Raw genomic sequence first — 21,479 nt, 5'->3', positions numbered from 1 at the left:
GCGTGCACCCACCTTGCGTTTCGTGCTCATCGGCGGCTTGTCCGAGGATCTTGTTCGTCGTCGTCGTCCTCTGGTGGGCTTGAGTAGTTGGGCTGCTGGCCGCCAGGCGTCATCACCTAGATTTGTAAGCCGCGTGGATGTAGAAAAAGGGAATTTAAACCTGAAATAGCCTTTGGCTAGGATCAAAATTAACCTGATAAGAACATATTTTTTATTCCTCAAAGTACATGTTTGATTACAGGGACAAGAAAAAAGGAAGACGAATGCGCTCCATACTCTGGAGCGCATTTACACGCGATACAGTTCCTTTTTACAAGAGGCCATATTTTTATCATCCCCGGCACGGCGCAGCGTGCTGTTAATTGGATGGGGCCCGGGCCAGCCTCCCTCCCGATCATGGGACTCTGACGTAACAACGACGGCCCAGGCGTGATCACGGCCAGACGAGACGGCCGCGGTCTTCCAAGCCCCAGGGACGCGGGCAGGGGAGGAGAAAACCACAGCCGGCCGGCCAGCCAGGGAAAGGGGCGGGGCTACAAGACACTGGGGAAAGGGGAGGGCCGGCAGGCCGGCCGGCGGCCCGTGTGTGGCTGCGGTGGCCCGGCGGCTCAGCAGCCGGCCAGGCGGAGAACGACCCCGCGACGCCGCGAAGCGGAGTATGACGCCGCCGAGGAAGACGCCGCGACGGTGGAGGCGGGCACCCTGACGTCACAGCGGCCACGGCCGGTGGCCACTGATCACTCGTATTGGCGGACCCCGGTGACGTGCTCCACGTACACGTCCCAGAACCACTGCAGGGTGTCGCTCACCATGAGCTTGCGCATCAGTCGGGCGTACACCCGGCTGACACGCAGGTGGCGCAGCGTCTCCTCGTTGCCGCGGTACCAGGTGCCGAGCGAGCCGATCACTAGGGCATGCACGAAGGCATCCTTGCCCTGGCGTCGGAGCTCGGCCACCAGGCCCGCGTACTTGGCCACCTTCTCGTTGCCGGCGGCGCGCAGGGCAGCCAGCAGGTTCTCAAACGAGACTGTGACGTCCACGAGAGATACGTGGGCGCCACGGGTGACCACTAGGTCAGGCCGAAGGGCCGACTCGGCGCTAGGCACACGGCGGTTCACCCGCACGTCGGTGCCGGCAAACCGAGGCACGGCCCTCTCCAGGCGCGCCAGGATGGCGTTGTGACGCCGCTGCAGCGCCGCGCTGTGGGGCCGGCAGTGGTTCAGCACGTGTGGCAGGGTCTCCCTGGCATAGCCACAGCGTCGGCAGCGCCGGTCACCGGCGCCCGTTGAGGGGCACGACGGTACCCGTTGAGCGGCACGAGACCGAGCTAAGCACGGTGCGCAAACCGCCACTCGGCGAACCGGGTGAAACTCCCGTTACTACTCTTTGGTCTTAGTCAAAAGGCCGAGAGGCGATGCAGATGCCATTGCAAAAGGTGCATTTGTGTCGTGCCGGCCGCTGCCGCTCTGCAATGCCGGCGTGCACGCGCCTGGCTCCGTGCGCCGGCCGGGCGAGCGATAGCCAGCCAAAGGCGAGCAGTGCGCCGTGCCGTGCCGTACATGTGCCGTGGCGGCCGTCCATCGCAGGCAGACTTTCTGGAACGCTGCGAGGAAACGCTGCCTATACAGAGACGCGGCCAGTGACCCAGCCGCATGAGAGATGTGACCGGTGACCGGTGTGACCGGGCTGGACAGCCACCGAAGCCGTCCTGCCGTCCTCGCATGTAGGCGGGCCGTCGTGGTGTCGACGGCACCGCCGCCTTCCATTGCGGTTGGCCTTCAAATTTGCGTGCAATAGAGAAACCTCGTTGTTAGTTTTACTGGTTTGCGTTCAGAACTGAGATTTTTGCTGTGCATGTTTATTCTACCGTTGTGCTGAGTTACACTTGCTAAATTCTGAGCGCCGCATTGATGACATGACCGTAACAAGCCGCCGAACAGATTGAACAGATGAACAGATGAACAGACTGAAAAATGACCGAACGTAGAACTGGAAGAGAAGGGGTAAAATCTTTATTGCTCGTGCTTCTGTGACCATTAATTTGTCCAGAAGCCACATCACCACGGCGTCCGCCGTCTGCTGATACTTGTAGTGACCGACGCCGTTCGGTTTTACGGAAGCTGCAACCAAGGCCATCACTGTCCTTACATTCGAGGTTGCAGGCGGGCATGTTCAAACATGTCGATGTAATTTGCATTACTAATCCATTCTAAAACATGGACGCTCTCAGATAAACATGCGATGACCTTGTTTGTTTCTTTTAAACTCATTTGAACCCGCTCTATTCAACATCAGGCTACCACTCTACTCAACAATGTTAAGACACTTCATTTCCTTCCAGGCAAGGACCCATTGAGTAGAACACCGGGGGCACATGAACGTTTCAGGTCAAGGGCTTTAGAGCCATTTTGTCTCACCGCAAAGTGCCTTCTGGGCTTCTGGCTGTCATTCTGGCGACACGGGGTGGGATCTCCTGGACGATCCGGAGGCCATTAGAATATATACCATATCAAGCTGTTCCCTTCCCTGACACGGGAGGCCTTGTGACCCGCGCAGTTTGTCCCGGATCAGAATAGAAACCCTCATTAACGCAATAACATGCCTGACCGCCGCAGATGGTCCAATCATTGTCACATCGACCACAGTTCCGTAATTTTCTGTGTTCTTCAGAGATATTAAGGACTCCCTGAACGTAGATGAAATGTGGTCCCAAATTTGTATTAGCGCAGGCAACCCATGTTCGTCTTAAAATGTTCAAGACTATGTCAAAATTGATTACTGATATAACCTGTGTAATATGGTTTGAGTTTGCGCACCCTTACGCCAACAGCCTCAATACCCGGCGTTGGAGTCTCCATGGGCCGCGTGGCGTCGGCCCTGCGGCTGTGACACGAAGTGGTGGACAATGAACAGATAAAGGAGATGACGTACTTTGAGGAAGTTGGATGGTGAACCAGGTAAATTGGCATGTATGTCTAATATAGTGCAAAAGTAAGCCAAACACAGCATTGATGTGAAAAGCGTGTCTATGGTGGGGGGGGGGGGGGAGCAGTTAACACCGCTGGCCCACCACCTTGAAAAGTGTGGGCGCGGGGGTGGTGGACATGGCCCCCCTGCCCCCTGTTCCTACACCCATGTCCCTAATGACCCCCTATTCCCACCCGCTCCTGGAATCTCTCCGCCCAAGGGAAAAAATATTGAAATTGAAGAAGTTTTTGAACCTGAGCAGTCTCATTTACCGAATGGAATGGATAACCCGAACAGATCAGATTGCGCAGCAGTAGAACACGGTTGTAGGTGTACATCTATAATAGCAGCCAGGACATTTACATAGCTCGAAAATATGCAATGTTAATCAAGAGCGTGCAAAGTCCTCCATTCCTACCTCTCTCTCCGGTCACGGGACTTGCCTCTCAGGCAGAGTTCCCTTAAGTATGTCCAATGCCCGGCCACCCCATTTTTTGAAACATTCCTACGCCTAGACTGATATGTTACCATAACAAGCACTCATGTCCAATGAATGTCATCATGATGGAAGAAATGTTGTCGCCTATTCCTTTTTCATTACATCAACGTGAATTACTTCAGGAACTGTGAATCAGAACTCTTCATGGGCTAACGCCCTTCAACATCCCAGAAAGCACTGGCTAAATGATGCTATGGCGCCAAAAATGATATTAGCGGTGTTCAATATTCCGAGCTACACGCATACTCAAGACTGGCAAGGGTTCAGAGAGTACAGGATATTTTATGCCGTGTAGAACGAAGCCCAGTGCATAAACTACTGTGTAGTGCCAAAAATATACTAGACAATTGTAGATTGTTCTTGTATTTCCAATAAGCACCGGGACTTAAGTTATCCTAGGTATTTGGTAGCCTGCGTCTGAATAATACATTGCACAGATGTTACCATAGTGACTATTCAAGATTTAAGTACATGTTATGCTTAGAATTGTTGCAATAATTTTAAAAGAGCTGTCTACTGCATTACGCTGATGGCATGCATCGGCTGCCAGCAATTTATCACATTCCGTAGTGAACCGGTGGACCAGTGCTGAACCTTTCCGGCTTTAAACTCACGGCCATTCACTGATGGATCTGGCACGTTACCGACTGATCCATTGAGGCTGAATCATGCCCCGAAAGTTGGAAAATTCACGGCGCCCGTGCATGAAAAGGTACATCGTAAAGGTATGGACACCCTAGACAAAAAATAAAAATGCAACAGGAAAATATGGCCGTGGAGGTGTTATCCTTCCAAAATACTTCGGTACGAGCTGAGGCAAAATATTACTCATAAACGGTAAGACACGTGGATCCAGAAAATACGCATAATCTGTGAGGACACCGGCACTCAATTATGTCAAAAATGAGGAATAATCCAAGCTCCCCATTCCCCTCATGCAGTTCAGCGTTAAAGGGTAAAAGAACACAGGTGTCTGAGCCACAAATTTACAACGACCCACAGGCAATAGATCAGTAGATTACCTACCGCGATCATCAGGCACCACAAATTTTGCCTTAAACTCTGGAAAAATCACGACTTAAAAATGAGTAATCAAGGTCCCATGATACAGCTGGTGCGTTCAACCCGGCGCAAAGATTTTGCATCTGTTACGATTCCGAGATACTGAGGCCCGCGTTGTCTTATGTTGTTGCTCAATTTTTTACTTTAAAGTAAGTACGATGCGCGTTATGCTCTATTGCTGCACATCGTACTTCTATGTATCATGATGGTGTGTACGCCCTCCGTAAACGTACGTGACCAAAGTATTCATCAGACCGGTCACGAATACTGCCTTTTGTTTCGCCAACATGGAAATATCCGGGTAAAGGGCACAGGATATTTGTATGCTACGTTCTTCCGGGTGCAATCCACTTTCAGTTCATTTGCATTTATTCACATCTCGCATTTTCATAAAGTGTCACGCATATTCACATTCAAAGTTCATATGTCAAAAGAACTAAGTAAAAACTCATCCCTGACAATACTTATGCGGCCCTTGCCACTCTTGAGGACGAATTTAGCTCGAAATGTTGAGTGCCCTTCCACCCCCACCTCCACCTCTCCTACAATCGCTGGTTGCTGGTATTGAAGTGAATGGTTCAAACGAAAGCATTACTTGTTACAGGAATGTTGAACTGTAACCACTTGCGTTAACCACTGCGCCTGTGGGAAACCAGAAGTACGGGTTCGATTCCCCGTAGCCCTTACTGCCTGGTTATGAGGCAGGCGACGCCATGTAACCTCAGCAGCTGAGTTCGTCATAAAGCCCCAATGACAACAACGAGCTGTAACGAGTCAATAGGCATAACACGGCAAGGTGGGTGGTGGTAACCGCATGGGGCAGAGCCAGTGACATTTTGAGTTTTGATGCGCCACATTTCCGCGCCAGTGAAGCGTGAGATCAGTCCATAAAAGGTGCTCAAAAGTTATGTGTGGTGCCAGGGGGAGGGAAACATTTTGTGGTACAACAATAAAGGAGTACAAAATACGCCAAAATTCGAACTGTGTCAGGCATATGATCACAAGTAACGTGTAATAAAAAAACACGAGTAAAGTGGGCATCACAAAATCAAAATCCGAAAACAAAGAAGCAGAAGGCGCCAGGGGCGCGCAAACTGTCGTAAGCATTTGCGCGAACAGACCATCCGAACATACACGAACATATGGCTGCTGCTGTGTGCGGATGGCCGCCAAGACGAACCATCCTGATGTAGATCTAAGACTTACGTGCATGGATCTATGAAATCAGACCCGCACGCAGCCAAAAAAAAAGCCAGAGAGCACACATTGTTTTGGAGCGAAGGCTCATTTGTGCTGCTACAATCGTGGAATATACATGAATGTTACGTGGATCGACGAAGTACTAGTTATTTTCAGATTGAGGGACTGCTCTCGCGCAATAATTCGAAGATCTAGAGAAAGACGATTATTTACGTAAGCTGAACAAATTTGTGTGTCAGTCGGCACGGTGGTGGGCCATTGAACAGTTCATGGAATCTGTTTACAGCATTACTACGTTAAAAGTCACGATACATAGCTCTGGGCAATGATGCTCACAATAATAACCATGTGCTGACAATGATGACGATATGTTGACAATGATGAACAAATACTGACAATGATGACCATATTCTGACATTAATGACCATGGGCTGACAACGACCGCCATATTCTAACAATGATGACCATGTGCTGACAACGATGATGATATGATGACAATGATGCCTAATCATGAACTCTCCCCACCCTGTAGCGGGCGAAATACTAATAAAATAACAAAGCGATGACGAGGTGACGATGTGACAAGGCATACCACACATTGATTTCTCAACGTGAAAACAGCTAAGCCAGGGTATATCTTGAAAACCGCAGCATATCCGATGTCGAAGCCCGGAGGTGAAGCAGGCTGCATTTAACCAGTAGGCGGACGCCACGCGTCTCGGCGAACCTCCTCCTCCTCCTCCTCCTCCTCCTCCTCCTCCTCCTCCTCCTCCTCCTCCTCCTCCTCCCCCCCCCCCCCCCGCCCAGCTGTGGCCGACCGCGGCGCAGGTGTCTGTCGCATCGTGTTTGACGAACGCACAAAACCTAAGTCTATAAACAAATAATACATTTCCAACGTATTCAAGGTTACCGATGCGCCGCTGGTTTAAGTCTACACTGTTGTATGAAATGCTCAGATGCATGCCTTAAGATATATGATATTTACAAATATAACATATCTTAATGCAAATGCATGTATCAATGAATTTCTCTCACATAAAATTTCCGCACTCAGCGCTTCAAGTTGGATGCTCTCGGTTAAGTGCCGGCCAAGGTTCAACAGTAAGCCCTAACGCACTAGTTTCATACCTGGCTTTTCACCAAACCACTGGCATACATCGTGCATTCAGACACCTCTCTAAGTGCACGGTGACACAGGAAAACCTCGCCTTAATGTTCAGAATGTGCTTATTCACAATGGCTTCCAGTGTACGGAAACGTCGCACTGTGATCAGTTATATCACGCATGGTAATACAACTGATATCTCTTTCGGCACGACTGAGCCGCACTCTGGAACTGAACTCTCTTTGGGTTTCCAATCACCGGACAGACGGTTTTTCCTAATGACATAAACAGGGTATCGATGCACCGCACAACTATACAGAGAACATCGATTAGCAACCGAGTTCCAAGCCAATCGTCCGAATTGGGGCGAATCGAGCCATGCCAAGGAACGAACAATGCGAACCAACCGAACCATGAACAATGTCATAAATGAACCATGAACCGCGAACATCGCCACCGCCATGAACACCAGCATCAGAAACGCGGCACCCCATCCGGGTTTTCTGCACCCGCACCCTGGCACTTCCCCTGCAGGTGGCGGGCCAGGTTTCTCTTGGTCGAGTACACTTTCTGACAGCGAGGACAAGTGGTGAGGCCGCGGTGCGCCTGCGCGTGATTGTAAAGCGATTCACGGTGTCGGAACACCTTCTGACACGTAGGGCAGGTGAGCTTCGCCAAACGGCGCAGCGCTTCGGCCGTCTCAGGGTCGGTGCTAGTCGTCTCCCCCGCGCCGCCGACGTTGCTGACATCAGGTCTCACGCTGCCAGAGCCGTGTTGAGCAGGGAGACCAGAACGTCCGGAGTCAGCCAGGACGGCCACGTCGCCCAGATGCGGCCCTGGAATGGTTTAACACTTGTTGGCTGGTGGAGATGATACGGCGACAGTGGACGGAATAGGGGACAGCATATATATAGTGACAGCACGAGAAAAGGCCAATGTGGGAAATTATATATCAGGGACTCATAACCGAGCGAAACTTCTTATGTAGATCCTATCCAGGTCGCCATGTGGCTCCAATCTCTATGAGTAATGTTTCCCTCGGGCACTGGAAAGGGTTGTCATCAGGACTCCACACACCAGCATCAGCATTTTCTGTGCGGCTGAACCAGTGACAAGACGAACATAAAATCTTCTCCCAAATCATCGGTGTCAACGGCGCTTTGCAGTACTGCACAATTAAGAGCGCGACAAATCATTACTTTAAACCTTAGGCCCATAACACCCCCATTAAAGGAAGTGCTCCACATTTTTATGGAGGTTGTGAACCAGAATAACCACTTTGAAGAGCATTCCGTGCAGTTCGCAGCCCTTCTAAGATCTAAAACCCTCTAGTTTTTGAGCCACATGCCCGCGAATATGTGCATACATTTTTGTGAAGACTATTTCAAGACTATTTAGACATGCATGACACCACAGCAACGTCATCAAATCCTACTACCCGATAGGCCAGGGATAAATGATCGTCCAGCTGTTCATATCTAGATTCGTCAACACGATTTCCTAATATCATCGACGTCACTTGGCTCTTCATCAATTTTGAGGACTCCGTGCAGCTTTCAATCACGAATCATGTTTCGTGCTACCTAATACAAAAAAAGATAGGCAAGAATGGTAGTCATTACGGAAATACACCTTATAACCGAATAACTTACCAAAGGCTCATTACCGAGTATGTGAACACAAGTAAGGTTCTTAAACTCACGGATTAATATGCAAGCACACCATGAAAAGGACCACAACACGAGCACATAACGATATTTTACTTAGCGAACACTTTCAGCACCATGCTGCTATCTGTCGGCGAGTTTAAAATACTCAAATTGAGTGGCAATTGTATAACATAAGGGTGGCAGTTTCGCACGGCTAGTTTGACAGAACCTCGACGTCATACAAACGTTTTATGAGAATCAAACAATGCCGTACTGAGGAGCATATTTACTAAGTAGATAAACTTTGTTGGTTTGAGCACCCTGCTCCACTTCAAAGTAGTACCAACAGCGTATTAAAGTGCTCGTAAATGGCCTGGATGCGGTCTCAATACACCATCACGTGCTGCTGCACATTAATAAGCACCCTTTCCATAGTCTATGTACCCCTTTGACTAAAGCGGCGTGGACATAAAACCGTGGAACTTCTTGAGCTTCAGCATTTGCGAAAGACAATAAAGTATAAAGGATCACCACTTCTTCCTTTTATTGGTGCCTTTCATGCGATAAAACGTACTGACTCGATGTTTACAGTGCACATGCAAGATGTGATTGTGAAAATAACTGCATATACTGCGGAAAATTATGCCGAAATAATGTAAAACAAGGTGTAGGAGAAGCGCGTGAAATTGTGTGTGTCAACAAGTGTGTCAGAGTAACCCCGACATCTTTCTTAACCTTAAGTTTTTCATCCTTTACTTCATAAAAGCTTAGCACACACAGTTCATCCATACAACTGCAAATCAGCACTTTTGTTTGCGCAGAAAATTTCCTTTAGGGCCGTAGTGACGCAATGAAGAAGGCCCAGCGTGGCACAGTCATCCGTGGCGCATCCGAGTCATTCGTGGCGCAGTCCGGTCGTAGCGAGTCCACGAACACCTGCTTTTTTCTACTACGAACATAATGGAGTACGGCATCATATGATGAATCGTTTAGCGCAAAAGCTGAACGCTTAAATTTAACTGCCTCTCCTAACGATGACGAAAAAGAGACAATCGTACGCCGCCGCCAGCGAACCCTCGACCCAGCCGTCCGATTAGTCGGCTGAAACGGGTCACGCGTTCGCCGCCGCTCCGTCTCGTTTTCGTTCTCAATCTCACAGCCGTCAACGGCCGACGACGGACCCCTCCCCCTCCCCCTCTGGTCACGCCACTCAGTCACCGCTCCGCTGCCCGCGCCCGCTACTTGCCCTCATGGGGCTAGTTTGGTGCGAAGAAAAATGCTTGGATTATTTCAATCTGCCGATCGACACATTTTGTAGACCGTTACCTCCATAATAAATACTGGGTTGTTGATCTCGATAGCGCTCGCAAAGGTTTCCAATGACGCGTTTGCCTTCACGCGGCATTTAAATTCTAGTCTAGTGATAGAGAAGACTGTTCAGGACAGTGTCTTGGCTTTTCATATGGATGGCCACACAAGCAGGGACGAAGTTTCCGAAAGTGAGATGGGGAACGAGTTTTTCCCCGGCCCACTTTGGCCCACTTTTCTCTCAAATCTCAAAGTTGAGGGGGCCGGAGCCCAATTGGAGGGGGGGGGGGGGACGTCACATTCAGCCATCCGACTGAATAGGCGACTACACGTCCGCACACAAGCAAGAGGGACCAGTTGTTGAATTTTGAATTTCGAACATAAGCGCATTAAGGTTTGACATTCCCATTCCCGGCCTAGTCTTTCAGATGTTTCCAAAGCCCGGATCGACAACTAGAATAGACTGGAGGCGCAGCCACACCGCGGAGTTGGCGTAACTGTGCAGCGTATCCCCAACCTGGATCTCATCAGGCCAAGCTGGCAAGCAGATCGACGGGCAGGCGAGCTGTTGCACCAAACAAGGGCGAGCCAAGGGTAACAGAACCGGGAAGGGAAGCCCAAAACAAAAATTTTAGCATAATACTAGACATTTACCAACTCCGCAATTATGCTCCAGAACACAAGTATCCACCTTGCTTGTAATTGGAGTAAAGGCCGGCGCGGACGCTACGATAGTGAATTTGGTGGGGGCCGGTAAAACCACGATTTAGACGTCCAGCACGCTCGTGCACGCTGAGAACAGCAGACAGCAGCAAACACCGTAATCTTGGCAACACCATGAACGGCATTGGCACTGAGACACCAGCCAGCAGGCATTGTCCGTGGACACGAGGTACCTAAACTGGAGACAACTACAGGTCTATTAATTGCTAAAATCGTTCAAAGGCACGATAAAAAGCGCAAGCATGTTAAGCTTTGTAAAGAAGTTATATACCTCTAAGCATGTCATGAATGCCTCGGTCCTGGCATCAGGAGGCAGACCTCGGCCGCCGGGCGTGTGTGGGACATGGTACGACCACAGGTGTCACAGAGCCGCGACTTCTGCCACAAGGCATTCTGTCAGACATCTGACGGTCACGGATTCACTGGTCCACGTTGTTGTTGTTGTTGTTTATGATTAGAGTTTTAGGGCGCGCCGACTGCTGTGGTCATTTCGCGCCTATAACAGCTAAAGGACTACCTACGGCGGTAAATGACTAAACAATATATATTAGTCAGGAATGAAGACGGATGAGTTGTGACAGGAACGCGTCACCAATGGTGTCCGCATACGTGAATTCATAATAACATATTGATACGAAATTTTCGGCAACCTAAAAACTTCCCACATGCGTTATGAACTATTCAGACAGTTGTATATAAAGTGCAGAACTTAACATGCGATACGAACCTGAGGGTATGTTCGATACATGGTGAGCTGTCACGTAGTAAATCAGAGAGCGTGAGGGACGGCGCCGCCGGGCCAAAATACCTCAGACGCTCGACGCGTAGTATGGGGCAGCATACGAGCACATGCTCCACTGTGAGCGTGGTGTTGCAGTGGCGACATCGTGGTAGTTCGTCGTGACATAGTAAGTATCGATGTGTAGCATAAGTATGGCCAATCCGCAAGCGACACAGGATTACTTCCTCCCGTCTGGACTTTCGATAGGATGACTGCCATTCCTGCACAATCGGTTTAATGCTTTTCAGCTTACTGGTGCCCGTCGCATCCCATGTGCTCTGCCATTCCCCGCGCAAAAAGGCAGAGATGGCCGAGTATAGGTCTGTAGCGGGTATCGGAAACGCTCTGTGACAGGGACGACGAGTAGCACGCTTTGCAGAAGAGTCAGCCAGCTCATTTCCCACAATGCCAACGTGGCTCGGAATCCAGCAAAGTACTATGGTCTTGCCAGCCCGGTACAAAGAGTCGAGACGCAGTAAAATATCCTGTATAAGGGGATTTACCGCATTAAAACACCTTAATGCCGAAAGGGCACTTAGGGAATCTGACAAAATCACGTGCAGACTGTCTTCGCCCACCTCTATAAAGCAAAGCGCCTTAATGATGGCCAAAAGCTCTGCAGTGTACACGGACGCATGGGCTGCAAGTGTAAATGATCGCGTATCGGAACCACACACAAAAGCGGAACCAACACCCGTATCCGTTTTCCAGCCGTCTGCATACGTAATTGTGAACCCCCGATATGTTTCGATATGCCTCAGAGCTGTTGATCTGGCAACGTACGGAATGATGTTTTGCTTCCGAACCTCCGACAATGAGACGTCGGCAGTTGGCGATACCATCACCCACGGAGTGGTCGGCAAACTACGTGGGCGTGCCACACTCCGAAAACTTAAGTCACTCTCACGAAGCGCTTACGAACACGCACACAGAACGACGCCACACGTGTTGCTCGTTCGGACTGAAAAACATTAGATGTGCGGCGTGAGAACACAGCGTCATGTGTTGGGTGGTTCGGGAATTGCGCGAGCTTACAAGCGTACCGCATCCCCATTAACTGCCTTCGGGTAGCCAGCGAAGGTTCGTTGGCTTCCACAAGCAAGCTGGCTGTCGGAGACGTACGAAATGCACCAGTAATGATTCTCAACGCAGGATGATGGAACGCATTCAATGTGCGCTTTTTGGACTCAGAGACGCCATCATATACAAAACACGCATAGTCCAGCTTGGAGCGTATCAGCGAGCGGTATAACGATACAAGTGTTTTCCGATCTGCTCCGTAGGATGTTCGTGCCACACATTTCAGTATGTTCAGTGTCTTAAAACACTTGTCACGCAGAATGATAAGATGCTCCTTGTAGGTCAAACACCTATCAAAATGTAATCCCAAAAACTGTGTCGCCGTATTGCAGGGGATCGACTGTCCATAAAGCTTAAGCACCATGTCAGGACACTGACGCCGGCGTCGACAAAAGTGGACGGAGACTGTCTTCGAGGTCGAAAACCGTAACCCGTTGAGCATGCTCCATCTTTCTAAGCGAGCCACAGCCAACTACAACTGGCGCGACATGGACGCTGCCGTGGCAGAGCTGCACCAGATGGCGAGGTCATCAACAAAAAGCGAGCGACCAATTGCCTGGGGAAGACTGTCACCAACATCATTATAATGACGGCAAACAACGTAACACTTAAAACACTGCCCCGAGGTATGCCGCTCTCTTGGGTGTATCTTTTCGAGCACATAGAACCAACACGGACGCGGAAGAAACGGTCAGCAAGGACGTTCGCAAGAACGGTACCCATGGCTCCGCGTATGCCATGCTGGAACAGCTTCCGTAAGATACCATACCGGCAGGTGGTGTCGTAAGCCCTTTCGATATCTAAGAACACAGCTCCTACGTGTCGCCTCTCCCTAAAAGAAATGCGCACAGTTGGGTCCAAGGCTAAAAGATGATCACTGGTGCTACGGTTTTTCCTGAAACCACACTACGCGCGAGAGAAGATAGTGTTGCTTTCTAAAAACCAAGACAATCGTGTCTGAACCATTCGCTCCAGAAGTTTGCACACAGAGGAGGTCAGCGCAATCGGACGGTAGTCCGATGGATCCTTCCCATTCTTACCAGGCTTCAGCAGCGGAACTATTAGCGACTCCCGCCAAGACGTGGGGCACTCTCCTGTCTCCCACAACTGGTTGAATGCCACCAGCATAGCTTGTGTTGCTGTTGGTGGAAGTCGCCGGAGCATATAATTATGAATGAGATCTGGGCCTTCCGCCACGCTGCGCAGAGAGTTAGTGGCAGACATCAGTTCAAGCATTGTGAAAGGTGTGTTGTATGAAAACTCTTCGGATGTATGAAAGCTTACCTGGGCTGCTTCGCAACGAGCACGATAGCGTGTGAAATCGGGAGCGGCAGTTGTTCACCCACAACACTCCGCGAACGCACGAGCCATTTCATTCGCCACCTTAGATGGGTCCAGTATGGCCTGGCCATTCACACAGAGCACGGGGCGAGGCACTAAGGAGTGTTGGCCTGTTATACGCCTCACCCGCGCCCAAACCACCCAAGCCGGCGTTTGGCAATTAAGCTGGCCAACATATAACCGCCAAGACGTACGCTTGGCCTCCAAGATAGTACGTCGAGCTGCCGCCCGAGATCGTTGAGAAGCGATTAAGTTTTCCGTAGTGCTGCGTCGATCAAAGTCTCGCAGGGCTTTTTTTACGCGCACGTATAGCGTCGCGGCACTGGTCCGTCCACCACGGGACAGGGGGACGACATGCGGCACCGGATGTACATGGCGTGCTTTCTTTTACCGATTGTAAGATTGTGGAGGTGAGTTTCTCTATCGATGCACGCATATCCACCGAAACGGAAGCCAACCTGGTTTCCACCCGCGCCTGGAATTCATCCCAGTCAGCCATTCTAAGATTCCACCGTTGTGGCCTGGAACCGAGAGCTGCTCCGTTCTAGTAGCGCAACCAGATGGGGTAGTGATCACTACCGAAGGAGTTGCTGTCAACCGACCACGTCAGGTGTACTGCCAGTTGGGGGCTTGCAAAACTCAAGTCCAGCGCCGATGTCTGACCTGACGGCAGCGTCATGTGAGTTCGGGCCCCGGTGTATAAAATACAGTGAGATTCATCATGTAAAAAGTTTCGCAATGCCTGACGCGAGTGTTGGTCTGAGCGCAACCCCAAGATGTGTGGTGAGCATTGAAATCACCCAGCAAAAGAAGAGGCGGGGGAATCTCGGCCACCAGAAATCTCATTTCTGGCGTCGGAAATGGAGTACCAGGAGGTAAGTAAAGCAAGCAAACGGTTATTGCACGACGCCCGAAAAGTACCTTAGCTGCAGCAGCTTGCAGGTCAGAGTGTAGGACGAGGCGTTGGAAGGAGACACTGTGGTGCACAGTCAAAAGAACTCCGCCATGTGCAATTGGATCAACTGGCGTATCCCGACGCATTACGGTGTACCTCGGGATACTGAAATGAGAGCCAGGTGCCAGTTTGGTCTCCTGCAGGCAGGCGATGGCCGTACAGTGCTGATTCAAAATGACTCTGAGATCGTGTAGACTAGTTCTCACACCCCTACAGTTCCACTGTAAGATACTTGTCAAAAAGCTAAAAAGTGAGGGTAGACATAACACGCCTAGCTCACCGGCACAGCGCGCAGAACATCAGTTAATACGCCTGCAAGGGGGTGTACCAGAAAAAGGGTTAAAAGCACACTTTAAGACGCGACACGGTTCAAAAGAGCTGGGCTGCGCCTGTTGCAGGACCGGACACCTCGGTCCTGTCGCTACGGCTCGATTCCGTAGAGTGGTGCTCCACTCTGGGCCGAATCCTTGGGCTTCCTCCGTCGGATGGAGACAGAGGACCGGCTGGGGGGCGCTTTGTGCCAGCGTGCCCAATCCTGGGTGGCGGAGGGGGAGGACCCATGGATGGGGCCCTGCCAGACATCTGTGGACCAGCAGGGGGCTCAACTGGTCTTCTGGGCGATGGAGCACCGCTGCGGGGGACGGACTCCTTGCCCGCCCCGGACACACGGTTCGCCGCCTTTGCCCGTTCTTGTTCGGCCAACCGCGCTCGCTTGGCATGGTGGGCGCGCCTGTCCACCTCGTGCCGCTCCAACGTTTCTATCGCCAGCCCGCAAGCATTCGCTAGTGGTGTCGGAGGTGACAAAGGCAACGGAGCACACGGAGCGGAGGCAGACGAGGGTGGCGAAGAAACTAACGCGGAAGCCGGTGGAGCCCGCGGGCCACGGCCGCGCCGGACCACCGCCCAACCCTCCTCTCCGGCAGGAGACCGTGGCGCCGGGGAGTCGGCAACATGGTGGGTGACGACCGGCCAGGCGCCGGGGATGGAGCAGGAGGCTTAGCCCGGACGCCAACGTCAGCTACAGACCGGTCGGCCGGCCATGAAGGAATTTGGACTGTCAGCTGGGAGTCCGGTGTACGTGCTAAAGGTATAACAGTAAGACCTAACGATTTCAAAAGTCCCAGGAACTGAATGACCGTCATCTGCTCGATGACGTTGTTGTACAGCAAAGCAGTTTTTACTTTCGATGCATACGAGAGCTTAGGATGACTCGCGTCATACAGGTTTCTGGCCTCTGGGAAAGATACGTTTTTGGACGCTTTTAGCAAAAGTACCTCCTTTTCTCTGACGAACGCTGGACATGAACGGTCAAACACAGCGTGTGGTATTTGGTAGTTACCACAGTTGACGCAACAAGGCTGGTCAGCGGTGCAGTTGTCACTCAGGTGGGTGGTGGACGAACACTTGCTGCATACTAGCTTATTGCGACAATGGGGCTTCGTATGGCCGAACCATTGACATTGGAAACAGCGCATTGAATTGGGAACAAAAGGACGGACTTTCACACCGGCATAGACCACACCGATATCTGATGACAGATCCGGACGATTGAAAGTGAGAATGATGTTGTTGGTAGCATTCAGTTCTCCTTCTCTCCTAACCAGGATTCTGCGCGCGGCGGTTACGCCGAACTCCGAAAGCTCCTCGACGATTTCGCTCTCACATCACGAAAGTCAAAACAATTAACGACGCCTCTAGGTGAGTTTTTTGTGTTGTGTGGTGTTACTGTCAAAGCTACAGTTTTGTCATGTTTCCCGCTCTCATCACGAATACTATAAATGAACTCTTTCGCTTCTAATGCACGCTTGGCCCCCAGACCACTGGCGAACTCTACCTCCATGTTGCCATCCGTCAGCTTGTCACATATCGTGATGTCTCCAAACTTGCCACAGCCCTTGCGTCGTTGAAACAGTGATAGGGTGGAAAGCTTTACACCTCCCCTAAAAAAGATCAGAATCCGAGGGCAAGGTGGGGGGGGGGGGGGCCGAATACCCCTCGCACCCGGGCCTCAGCTCTGTCCGACCTCCTTTCGGGGGCCTGGTGTTTGTTGAGTTTTGAGAAGCCATGCGATTTCTAGCAAGCATTCGGCACCGGGGCTCCCCACCCACCTCGGAGCCCAACTGGGGGACGGTCCTACACTCCCTCGGGAGGTGGTCGCCGCCAGGGCTACCCCGGTGCTATACGGGGCGAACGACGCCTCCCGCACGGCCAGGTGTAACCGGGGAGACCCCCCCCCCCCCTCCCCACGTACTGACCGTGGTTCAGCGCCGCCGCCCCTTGACCCCTTAAGCCGTTGCGCGCGGCCAGGCGCCCCAAGCGGAGACCCGCAAGGAGCACCCAACCGCAACGCGAGCGACAAGCCGCTAGACCCATATGGGGCCCCACGGGCCCCCACGCCCCCGGATATCCTGGCCAACGTGGAGTGTTGGGACGCGCCGTGACTAACCCGCACGATGCGCCCCTCGGCCACCAGGATCCGATCAACCCGGGGACGAGGGCGAGGGGGCACGGCGACCCCGATAAAACGGGGATGAGGAGTGGTGGTAGGACCGGATGCGGGAGTGCGGATAATGTGGAGGGAGCGGGCGGGACAAGGAGCAGGAGTTCACGTACAGGCAGGGTCGTGAACCTACCTCCCATCATAGCAAAAACCTTGCATAGTGAGGAGATGTCCTCCGAGATAAAATCCTCCAAGACAAATGCACGCGCAACATACATCATGTAATGCGATTACGATTATATGATTATATGATTAAATAAGTATATACACGTATAATCATATGTCAGGCACTGTCGACAAAACCCGCCTGCATGAATAGTGGACATTGCAGGGCGCTTCGGGAACGCTTCGCCCACATTTTGCATGCTTTGAACCATTGGGAAAATTATGAAAACTCCTCCACCTGAGACCACGCATACCACGTAGGCATGTCAACTGCGTGCTGCCCTCTATAAAAACAAATCCTCCACCTGAGACCACGCATACCACGTAGGCGTGTCAACCGGGTGTTGCTCTCTATAAAAACAAATCCCCCACCTGAGACCACGCATACCACGTACGCGTGTCAGCCGAGTGCTGCTCTCTATACAAACAAATATTCCACCTGAGACCACGCAGGCCACGTAGGCGTGTCAGCCGAGTGCTGCTCTCTATAAAAACTGTCCTCAAAACTGCGAGTGGGGCTAACCGCAGCAGCTCATTTCACACTCCAACACGCACTTACGTTGTGCAAGTGCTGTTTGTTTATGCCTCAGCACGTCCTGGATTTCGGATAATTGACATCGAAAAACAGGATTACCAAATTTGTAGACAACTTGTTGGAAGAGCAGCATAACATAGGCCAGCACGATTTACCGGCATGCACGTGGTCATAACTGCCTCCCCCTTCCCCACCCCGAGCAAAGAGGCTTACACTACATACCGAGGAATTTCGGAAGAATTCGCTCCGAATTCATAGGAGTTCGAAGACAATTTGACACCCTCCTTTGAGTAAAATGCTACACATTTGACTACACTCCTGACAATACGCCTACCATTGGCATATTTATTTAACAAACAACATGGAACAGTAAAAACGTTACGCGCCGTACATGCAGCCATAATGACGCAAGGATGTTGAGCAATGCCACTTGATATGAGTCATTAACCGGCCATGCGCGGCAGTAGTATTTTTCACACATTCAGCAAACCATTCGCTCACGCGGCACAAATGGGTGGTTTCCAATACATATATTAAAATCTTCGTGCGAGCCACAACCCACCACACACTTTGCAACTCACAACACAAGTGTTGAGTACCGTGGGGAGCACACCTGCAGAGCCGCGCAGTCTCCCTGGACATGATGCCCCGAGCCGTGGACGGTCATGACCACACGGAGCAACAGACCCGTCAGCTCCACACAGCAGGCATTCCACGAGCGCCGACAGCCTTCAGGAGCGATGCAGCGACCTGACGTGATCCTTGAGCGCGTTCGGCGTCGAGAGCGTCTCGCCGCACTTGTGACACTTGGTTTTACCCCTGTGCATCTGCAAGTGATGGTACAGAGACTGCCGGTGTGCGTACGTTTTGCTGCAGTATTGGCAAGGCCAGCGCTCCGGCTGGTCACCTTCAATCGTCGGAGCGTTGCGCTGCGCCAGAGTCCCTCCAAATCGGCCTGCAACAGAGCGCGGTGTGCCAGCACGCCTCTTTTGAACGGTGGGACGCCACTGCGAGACCTGGGGGCATATCTAGGGATCTCCGTCCTGATCCACGCGTGAGTCCAAGAAATCGCCGGCAGCCCTGGGTCTTCCGTCCAATGGGTATGGCGAGCCACCGACCCAACATCCTTATGCATATGCACGCCGAAGCCGCCCGTCGGTATGATGACAGACGTTCGCGTTAGCAGCTTAATTGCAGTTGTGTAATTAGCGTGGGTCGCAACGAGCTCTGGACGTGATAGCCTATTATTTATTTGGGACAAAACTGCCGAACGCGTCAAAATTCTGCCAAGAATAGATCTGGCCCCAAAACGATGGTTGCCTCACAGGCGTTGTGCATGGCATAACACCCGAGAGACTTCGACTTCTGTAAATTATTGGGGAGCAGGGGAGGAGGGAGACGAGATAACCTTTTACGAATGTGTTCTCGATATGTCTGGCCAACTTGATGCTTATAAAAGGCTTGCATCTTTACTTTTGCATCGTGTATCAATTATCGGTTTCCTTGAGCAGGGGAGCCACCTTAGTTACTGTATCATTATAAATAAAAGAAGGGTTGTGTATATGCAGCTTTTTCATGTTACGAAAGGAGTTTTTCACATTTGTATGGACTTTGAGCTGATAAAGTCATATTGAAGATCGTTCGGTGCAGTTCACAACCCTGTCTTTCTTAAGACCCAAACATCTCTAGTTTCTGAGTCACGCACCCACGAAAATATACGATGTTGTGCAAACTATTTCAATGTAACTCAGGCATGCATGACGCCGTAGAGACGTCATTCTTTTCCTGCCACCCGATTAGCTAAGTGGCGTTCAAGGCCAACACGAATATAATGGAGGGGTCGTTCGTGACTGGCGTTCGCGAGTACGATTTCAAGATAACGCGGACGTCAATTGGCTAATACAATACAGCGCGGGCTGTGCAAGCTTCAGTCACGAGCCATGCTCTATGCTACGTAATACAAGAAGTTGGACATCCTTACCAGTCGTTACGGAAATGAGACTTGTAATCAAATACCTTAAAAATACCTCAAAACTGAGCATGTGAATGCATGTAAACACCTTACACTCAAGGATCAATATGTAAGAATACCATGAGAAGGCGCCAAGACACGAGTACATAACAGTATTTGGTTTAACACCTCCAGTAACGCCCGGCCACCTATCGGGAAATTTATACACTACAAGTGAGTGTTAAGGTGGCAATTTCATACGGCCAGTTTGGCATCATTTCGACGTCGTACGTACGTCCAATGACTTCAGACATGTATTGGACCATTTTCTTTTTTATCCCGTCCGGGACCGACTAACAGACTCTGGGATCCGATTCACCTCATGACTCTCAGCCATTTTCATGCTTTAATTCAGCTTAGTTCGGACTCCCCGCTTGCGTTGAATCATTGGGCCCATGACTCACAATGCCTGCAAAATTAAACATACATTTCAGTTCAGGCTTGTTGCTTTGTGGCTCGTGAGATATGTCTCATAAATACGTACATACATACATGCATGTATGTATATATATATATATATATATATATATATATATATATATATATATATATAAGCAAATGGAGCACGCTAAGTAATACCTTTCTTGTAGCCTGTTAGCAACCAGCTCTCTCACGCCTCAGTTCCAGGCCAACACATTCTACCAGACATCTACGACCCAGACCCAGTAATTATAAAGCCCTCAATGTAGACTTGACTGCACTTCCTGATCGTTAGCAGTCTGTGCCTACTAGGTGCTAGACAAGTGCATTCATGCGTAGGTAACCACATTCCCCCTAGCTAGTACTAACCATGCTGTCAGAAATGGCATGCCAGTAGTTCAGCATCGGATTGCAGTTCCCAGAAAAGCGATTACATGAATAATTCATCTCTGGACACTCTGGAATGGTCTGTTAAATAATCTGGAGCCTGCCGTGTTTCCTCGTGCAGCCTTGACTCATATCGCTCACTGACACGACGTTGTTAGAAAATATCGGCTCACGGTACAGCTCATGAAATTTCCGAACAACGTGATTCAGCTCATGACTCAAGGCGGCATTTTTCCTAGCGGGCCGACTCAGCTCGCGCCTCACCTTAAAATGACTGGCTCATGTTGCATAAATTCCGTTGGCTACAGTAGTCCTTTTCACGATAAATATACCAATACTTATAAGCTAACTCGCTCCATCGTGTTTGATGCTTATTTCAATATCTTCAAATGTGGGACATTCCTCTTAATGTTATGACAATGAAGGATTGGAGGACCAAACCAAAGGGGGGGGGGACAACGGGTTGGCAGGACCTTCAAAAATAATATTATTTGAAACCTCTGCAGTGACGTGGCCAATGGTCACGGGGCTTTCTGGCAAAGCCCCTCTGGAGGTAGAAGGACCCAAATATTTGAAAAGTACGCAAGTTGTTCAGTGCATTTGCGAGGAACATCATTCATAAAGCTAAGACAGTAGTAATAGTCTTATTCTTCGGAGAAAAACCAAGAGAATGGAGATATAGATGGGCTTAACTCATCTATATCTCCCTTCTCCTGGTTTTTCTCCGTGGAATAAGGCTATTACTACTGTCTCATTTACTTTACAGGTAGTTTAAGGTATCCAAAGGACTT

At 50.5% G+C, this 21,479-nt stretch overlaps 1 protein-coding gene across 1 annotated transcript in view; it reads right to left on the bottom strand.

Annotated features, from left to right (window-relative positions):
• Window positions 1-737: 737 nt before the first annotated feature.
• The window catches only part of LOC119098512 (mucin-19-like), a 40,809-nt gene continuing 20,067 nt past the window's right edge, over window positions 738-21,479 (bottom strand). The window contains exons 3-4 of the mRNA XM_037221464.1: window positions 18,621-18,825; window positions 738-1,242 (exon numbers count right to left, since the gene is read on the bottom strand). Of these exons, the coding sequence (XP_037077359.1) occupies window positions 738-1,242; window positions 18,621-18,825 (710 nt within the window). The remainder of the gene's footprint in view (window positions 1,243-18,620; window positions 18,826-21,479) is intronic.

This window comes from Pollicipes pollicipes, unplaced genomic scaffold, assembly GCF_011947565.3.
Source record: "Pollicipes pollicipes isolate AB1234 unplaced genomic scaffold, Ppol_2.1 Scaffold_2555;HRSCAF=2994_pilon_pilon_pilon, whole genome shotgun sequence".
In the NCBI taxonomy this organism is placed as follows: Eukaryota; Metazoa; Arthropoda; class Thecostraca; order Pollicipedomorpha; family Pollicipedidae; genus Pollicipes; species Pollicipes pollicipes.
This window is presented reverse-complemented; position numbering and strand designations above follow the sequence as displayed.